At 36.5% G+C, this 8,271-nt stretch overlaps 1 protein-coding gene across 1 annotated transcript; it reads right to left on the bottom strand.

The window, feature by feature from the left end:
- Nucleotides 1-6,378: 6,378 nt before the first annotated feature.
- On the bottom strand, nucleotides 6,379-7,858 carry LOC108982003. The gene is made up of 3 exons (XM_018953267.2): nucleotides 7,674-7,858; nucleotides 6,945-7,250; nucleotides 6,379-6,834 (listed from the first exon to the last, which is right to left on the bottom strand). Exons 2-3 carry the CDS (start codon nucleotides 7,240-7,242, stop codon nucleotides 6,524-6,526), a joined length of 609 nt encoding a protein of 202 aa, XP_018808812.2. The 5' UTR covers nucleotides 7,243-7,250; nucleotides 7,674-7,858; the 3' UTR covers nucleotides 6,379-6,523.
- Nucleotides 7,859-8,271: the final 413 nt, after the last annotated feature.

An 8,271-nucleotide genomic window follows, 5' to 3' on the forward strand; every position in this document is an offset into this window, starting at 1 on the left:
ATTTTTTTTTATAATTAAATAGTTTTCAAAGCTATTTTTCGTAGAATGAATTTAGATATATGGAGAGTTTTAGCAAGACCTTTTAGAAGTTTAGTAACATTTAGTGTTTGGTATAGGTGATGATTGGCATTCTTTCGGTACAGTTGTGGAAAGACTCGGAATAGTTAAAGAGTTCAGTTAAGCGGAGTTCTTATGCTAGACTTTACACGAATTGTTTAAACTGAGGTTGACTTTCTAAAAACTTTGCATGTTTTGTGATGAAATGAGAACTTAGGAAAAACCAATCCCGATCGCTTATTTGCATTACTCATGAAATCTATATGAAAAAAAAAAATGTTTTTTACATGCATTGTGTAGACATGAGCTATATTTTGTCATGCTGCCTCTGAAATCTGAAAAAAGAACGATATTGAGAATCTGAAAAACTATGCATTTATTTAGAAAGATGTTCTGACTTTTGTTTTCAATTTTTGAGAATGATCTGAATATATTTTGGTACTCTGTTTTGTTTTGATATGGCATATGAAAACCTTTGGCATGCTGTACTGATTTTGTATTTGACACTGTCTCTGCTCTGCTCTACTCTACTCTGTTATGCTCTGCTCTGTTTGGGTTGGTATCAATTTCTCTGTCTCTGAGTGCACCCACTTTGGAAACAAAGTGGTTTTGTTGTGGTCTTTCCTGTGTGCACACTCGGGGCTCCGAGAAGAATAAGAAAAAGATTTCACCTTTGTCTCTGCTTGGTTTGGCCACCGGGGTTAGCACAACCCTACCATGGGGGTGAAACATGGTCTCTGCTCTGTGAGATACTCTGTTTTGATATGATGATGATGCTCAGGTTATGTTATGCCAAAGTATTCTGAGTTTTACTTATCTTAAAACTATCGCTCTATTAATTTTGAAAATATGTTTTGTTTTGCATGATAACTCTGGAAAATATTTTGTTCTGCATACTGTACTTTGTAAATGCTCATGTTTGCACGCTAGCATATGTACTCTGCTTATTGAGTTGGTGATAACTCACCATTTATCTGCACAACATTTTTTTCAGATATTTTGGATACTTCAGCTGAGGTTCAAGAATAGGAAGCATGGGTAAGGTTTTGTGAGCATAGTCTATTATATACAAAAATGGTACTTGTTATTAGACAATTTTATGGAATAGTTTCGTTTTGCTCTGTTGACTTAGTACTTAGGGGAAGTTAACTTTTGAGATTTCTTCGTAATCTCTCTTATTTATTTTGGAGTAGATGGTTTAAAGCAATGAGGTATATGAGTAAATGAAGAATTGGAGTTTACATTTGTACAATGAGATATGATTTTAAGTGTTAAGAGGTAACTTTCTGACCCATCCAGGACCGGGGCGTTACAATTGGTATCAGGGCCAAGTTTGAGATTCTGCATACTTTATTGGTTGAGTTTTGGAAATTTGAGGTTTTAAAGTTTGTAGAATTTAAGGAATGGCCTTCATGACACTTGAAGTCTTAGATCAGGTAGGCTTATTTACAGATTATAGAAAAGAATCCTTATAGGATTTGAGGTTTAGATTTTCTTAAGGTGTACGTAAGCTTAATTAAAGGCTAGGTTTGAGGTTATACAGATATTTGGGGTATGAAGTTGTGGATTTTGGCAAACTTTAGGAAATAATTTCATATTTGATAACTAGAAATCTGCAAGTTGCAAGGGACGATTATTTTGATATTTGAAGTCTTAGAATCGGAAGGAATTAGTGATTGTGATCTTCGAAATTTGAGGTTTTAGAATTTCCAAATGTTTCGAATGGAATTCATGACTTTTGAGGCTTAGATTATAAGGAGCATACGTGAGTTTAAAGTGATGTCAAGTTGGTGATTATTGATAGTATGAAGGGTTATTTGAGTTGGTTAAAGATATGGTTAGGTTTTGGGGAAAAAAAAAATCTAATAAATACTATTATCATTAAAAGTATTCTTAACTCATTATAGTATAATTTTTTTTTTCAGAAAAAATGGCAAAAAAAATTAAATTCATTTCATAAATTAACTTAATCATATTTAAAACTCATATCTCCATAAAACTATTATTAAAACAATAATTTAATATTGACAACATATAATGCAGCAGAAAATCATAAACTTCTTGAGTAATATCAATAAAATAAAGCCCATTTAAAATGTTTTAATAGATCAGAATATAAACTAAAACCCAACTCAAAAACAATCTAAACACCCCATGCTTTGGTTTATAACTCAGAAGGGTGATGTTGTAATATTCAAAAGATCTACTCCACTACTTGCGTTATAAGAATATTACATAAAATGCAAAGGCCATATTTTTGAAGAGACCTAGAGTCGTGCAACGAAGACTCACCGTGAGAGCAGCTACGAAGCAGCGGCGAGGTGGCTAAGGCAACTGTAGTGCATTGTGGACAGAAGAGAAAAGTGGTGAGAGAGAGAGAGAGAGAGAGGAGAGAGAGAGCCTGAGAGGTGGGGAGAAGGTAGTTTACATACGCTCCATGCGTTAGCCTCAGATGGTGGTTTCCATGGGCGGTTGGCATGGTGACGAGAGAAGTAGATGCTATCCACTTTGTGTTGCATGCCTGTGGAGGAGAGGAGCACAACGACCAAGTAGTGGGGCCTGCAATCCGAACGTCGAGTCTTGCTTTACGGCATCCTCTATTTGCCGATGAAGGTGCATGAGGATGGTGGACAAACGTGGGGGAAGTATCGGGGATGCGAGCACTGTATTTGCTCTGTTTTCTTGCTTAAAAACAAAGGTTTTGCCTTAGGATGGTCACAGTGTCGCCATGTGGGTTGGTGGAGCAGGGCAGAGCAGCGGTGGCTAACTCGAGTTGGGCTAAGGCTGGGCAGTGTTTGAGCATGGTGGTTCAGGTTTCTGTGCAGCGTTAATGCAAGATGGCAACGGTGAGAAGAAAAATGACATTTCACAGTGACTATCAGTGGGAGAGTGCATGTTAGAAAGGGAGTTGTGATATGAGGATAAGGAGTAGAAGAGAAACCGTAAGGACTAGAAGAGAAACCGTAGAGACATGGAGGTTTTGGATACCGGGGTGGAGCAAATTTAGGGAGTAAAGAAAACTGAAAAGCAAGAAAATAATTCGGGAAAAGCAATTGAAATATGAGGGGGAAGATCATACTAAAAACGGCGTCGTTCCCTCATGGAAAGTTGGGGTTCCAAACGGTTTGGAAGACACAATCTTCCTCTCAAAAGAGATGGTCAGCATCGTTGTTGGCTTTAGGTACTTGTGTGGCCTATCTGTCATGTATACCTCGTGATATCTTGCCCTGCAGACATGAGCTTTCCTGCTAGACGCTGTGGCACAGCCCCTAATGAACCCACCTGTTATTGTGCAGATTTGTCCTAGGGGGCCTGTTCTTGGTTTCTCCTGGGTCGTGGTGAATATATTCCTTCTTCGTTCCTCCTGTCTTTGGTGCTTGGGGCCCCTGTCTTGCCTTTCACGATTTTCCTCTCTCTGTGGTTTGATGTAATTGGCCAAAATTTTCTCCAACTCCCCGCTTCCAGTTTTTCCTTCAACCCGCCTCTTTAGAGTCATGCAATCCTCGATCTAGTGAGAGTAGCTTTGGTGATAAGTACAATAATGTTGGTCTTTTCTGGGCAGGGACACTTCCTTCCTCGAGCTTTTACTACTTTCATGCACACTGTGGGTGTTGTGTATCAATCAGCGCCCCTGGTCTTGGTGATTGGTGTATCAGTTTTGCGTGCTATCATTGTTTGATCTTCATTCGTTTGTCTTTCTGTCTTTGCCTTTAGCGCTACTTTGGTTTCTGTTCTCCGATTGTGTGATGGGCACCAAGATGGACCTGGCTTTATTTTGGCTTTCTTGGGTGAGTTTTCAAATTGATTGTGGGTTTAAAGGATTCCATTCCCATGAGTTTGTATCATTTTGCCTCCTATTTTCGTGGCTCAAGCAAGGCTTGCAAGGTATCCTCTACATTGACGAAATCATATGCTCTATTCATGAACTCTCTTGATGTAGATGGAGTCTTTGGGCCAGCTCGGCCATGAATGGGCTTTGGGGGCAAACTCCTCCTAGCAGTGCTGTCAATGTGATCTTTTCGTCATGATCGTCAATGGTAAGCCTCGCTTTATTGAAGCGTGTTAGGTAAGTCTTCAGGCTCTCTCATTCCTTTTGTTTCATGGTTAGTAGGTAGGCTGCTAATTTGCGGCGTCTCCTGCTTGCCATAAATTGTGTAAGAAACTGCTTAGCAAACTCTTCAAAGCTGCTAATTGAACCGGGACGAAGGATCCTGAACCATCCCCGCGCTACTCCCTTCAATGTCAATGGGAAGTTGCAGCAAGCTACCCTCCTGGAAAGTCGTAGAGAGTAATGTGTGCCTTGAAGTTCTCAAGATGATCAATGTGATCTTTAGATCCATCATATAGATCGATCTGCGACACTTTGAATTTAGCCTGTAGTGGGACTGCCATGACCTCTTTGCTGTAAGGGAGGTCCATGAGTGTGAGTTGCTCCACGGAAGAGGAGCCGCCCATCCTCTTCACCATTTCCTCGTATTTGTCTACCAAACTACGTAGTTCGTCATGCATCTTTTTCTTCTCCACCTCTTAACTACTAATTCCCCCCCGCACTATGCCCAACTCCCTCAGGTTGCCTGTTTTGGGTAGGGGGATTGTCCCTCTATCGTTTTAGTTTATCGTTCTTCTTCTGCAATTGTTCAACAACCGCCATAACTTGCTTCAGCCTTTCCTCTGCTTCTTCTGACCTTCCTTCTGCTTCTGTCATGCTTGGTTCTGGATCTCGATCAGCTTGTGATTGCGTGACGGTTGGCATGTAAAAATTACATTGAAGTCTGTGCTAGGTATCCCATAGGTAGCACCACTGTAAAGGACATGTTTCACACCACCAACCGTACAGATGTCCTGCAGTCAAAGAAATGGCAGCATTTATTACCCTGTGTAAACTCTGATACTTAAGTCAATGACAATATAACGTAAAATGTATATCAAGAATCCAGAGAACTGTTTGTTACCTATACCGATCTATTTATAGAATGATATGGCATGATGGTCATTAACTTTGATTAATGGTCCTATGTGCTTATCTCCCGTGATCCCTTATTAACCAGAAAAGATATCTACATTTTCATTGGGAGTTGTCTTACTTAAGATATTCATGTCCAATTGCAGACCCTATCCCCAGTTCTTTGGGGATGTCTCACCTTGTTTCATGAGCCTTTTGTCTGTAGGACGTCTAGCTTTAAGCCTTCGAAAGGCCTTCTTGAACTTATGGATGGGCATAACCTTAGAGATGGGCTCGAAGTCCAGCATCTAAATGTCCCCTCCAGATTTAATAAATACAAACAGAAAAAATATAATTGAAATAAATTATAATAATTGAAAAAACCATAAGAAGAATGCTTGTTATAAATTATAGTAATTGAAATCAAATATATTTTATTTAATTGCAAAATAAATTATAACCCGTAGATTTGAAATGTACGACAATAATTTCTAAAGAAACAATAAAAAGGTTTCAAAATAAATAATATTTTATTATTATATAAAATTTAGAATGTATTTGAATCATGTTGAACTAAGTTGAACTAAGTTCTTTATAAATAATAGTAAATTGAGATAGTGAAAGATAAATTTAAATATATTTAAATCTTAAGATGAGTTTAATTCTATTTATAAAAAATTAAAAAATATATGACTCACCAATGATTATATATTATTTAATTAACATAAAAAAAAACACATAATGTGAAAGATTTTTTTTTTCTTTTTTGAATAGCCAACAAATTGAGCTTCGCTCAATGAGACATTTTTCTCCTACTCGAGCGGACTCTCAATTGCTCGAGAATCAAGCTAGAGAAATTTGTCTCTCACTTGAGAGTCGAATTGCTTTTTTGGTCTACATGAAAGAGAAATAGAGTCAATAGATCCCACAAATTAGAGAAAATGTCAAAGTGAATCCATTGCCTTTCGAGAGAAATAAAAAGAGTTCGGCTACTTTAGAAAAATAAAGAGAATGTGAGTGGATTCTATTACTATTTGAGAAAAACACGAAGTTCACGAAATAACTTAAAATATTTTACTATTATTTTTTATTTTATTATTATTTTTTATTTACTTTTACTACTCATTTCTTTTTATTACTATTTAATATTCTCTTACTATTTTTATACTGTTTTTATTATTATTCACAAATATTTTCAAATACTTTCACTATCCTAAGTACCCTAATCTAAGTAAAGATGATGTATTTGGATGTTAAAAGATGGATGTCTAAAATTGAGTTGCGCAGCCATAAGATGAATAATCAAATGTGCCATTAATTAATTGGGAGTGGAATAGACAAAAAGCAAAAAATATAATATTAGCTAAAGTTTGCCTAATAGAATAGCCAATCCACATTATTATATATAGGATGATCCGAGGTAGCCGAGTCTCTTTTTTTTAACCTCCATCGGATTCCCTAAACAGGATTACAAATTCAAGACCGGTGGAAATAAAGAAAACAACAATTACAAGTTATATTGTACTAATAAAAGGCTTCATCGTCATCATCCCACAGACCATAATCAACAAATACATCACCGTACGTACAGCTTAATTGAGAGCTTGATTGGGTTACAGTACTCTTTTGCTCTTTCCTAGTACTAGTCTTGGCACCGGTCCTCTTAGTAGCGGTCTTCTTAGTTGTGTGGCAAGTGCAAGATCCCGAGCGCTGGTTACTACTCTTCTTTACTGGTCTTGTATTTTTCCCTTGCCCCTTACTGACCTCCGCGCGTTTGCGTTTGCGGTCGGAATCATGCGCAGTACTGATCTCTATCGATGGAAGCCTTAGTTGACCTGCATGCATGCCAACCACAACCCTAATTTAATTTACTTATTCTATCAATTAATGCGCAATAAGTTTGATACCAAATAAATAAATAAATATATATATGTATATATATTACCGACGTTCCTGTTTGTGTGGCCGGAAGAATTCGAGTACTCGATCATTTCCATTTTCTCCTTTATGATTTTGACTGATGGCTGGAAAATAGTTCCTGCCATTTCCACCTTAGTACTACTCTTGATATGGACTGTATAACTGTCTTCTACTTTCATCTTGGCCTTGACTGAGTGTTGCACCTTCGATTTCGCCTTACCGGTACTCTTGCCTAAATGGATCTCTTGTTGCATTTTCTCCATAATCATCCCGCTTGACTGGTGGCTAGATGACCCGTAAGAGTATTTATTCATTCGAGTCATTATTTGCACTGCAGCATGCATGCAAGGAACAAATTAACAAAGCCTAATTAAAACATATATAGTCTCCACCGCTAGCTCGCTGCTCAACTCTCACAGTACTTTTCCTAACTTCACAGTTTCATCAAATAGAGAATAAAATCATTTTGAACTTATAACTCCATCCACTTGAAATATGTTGATTTTCTTGGGCATCTAAACCAAGAACTCAAAACCATCACTATCTTGCAATAAAAGTCACATATTTAGAAACTGAAGCCTGAACCCAAATCATACTCATCATAAAATTAACATCCAACTACTTCTTTGAGTCATCATCAACTACTAACTCACAAACCAACGATTTATTTCCAGAAAAATACTTACAGTACTAACTAACATATATGTTCTGCATCCAATCGTACTAAAAATAGGAATGGAGTCTTTGCACTTACCAAAGCTTGAAAGTTGAAACAACGTTGATGGACACTCACCAGTGTCTCTCGGTTTCACTAAAAATTTATGGGACTTGACTTTTGGTTGTGTCGGTAAGTGGCTTGAGTGAGTATGTGCGCGTGTAGAAGAAGACGGAGAGCAGAATTTGAAGAAGTGTCGGTGAAAATAAAAGGAATCGGGAATAATGCATACCAGCTAAGGAAACTTTATTGACACCTAGCAAAAAGAAAGGATTTGACAGTAATACCGTTACTACTTTATTACTATTTATTAATAATTTTTTATTTTTTATTTTTTAAAATATTTTTTTAACATCTTTACTATTAAAACAATATATATAATTTTATTTATAATCATTTGTTTAACTATTAAAAAAATAAAAAAATAAATTAAATATAAAAAAAATAACAAATAAATAATAAGTAATAATCCTATCATTTTACTGAAAATTTCTCTAATATTTATCGATGCATTACAGCTGTATGGATGTTATTGAGTTTGACAAGTGGCACTCTTCTATTGGTCTATTTGATATTTAAAAATAAAAAAAATTTATAAATAATAATATATACACAACACTTTTTTATAATATATTTT

This window comes from Juglans regia, chromosome 4 (genome assembly GCF_001411555.2).
Source record: "Juglans regia cultivar Chandler chromosome 4, Walnut 2.0, whole genome shotgun sequence".
Taxonomy (NCBI): domain Eukaryota; kingdom Viridiplantae; phylum Streptophyta; class Magnoliopsida; order Fagales; family Juglandaceae; genus Juglans; species Juglans regia.

What these genes read in the sequence shown, in the direction of transcription:
- LOC108982003 (XM_018953267.2), bottom strand. Translation starts at nt 7,242, where the DNA reads ATGACTCGAATGAATAAATACTCTTACGGGTCATCTAGCCACCAGTCA. An exon ending in CCACACAAACAGGAACGTCG is followed by an intron (nt 6,835 to 6,944) that starts GTAATATATATA and finishes GCATGCATGCAG; the next exon opens with GTCAACTAAGGCTTCCATCG.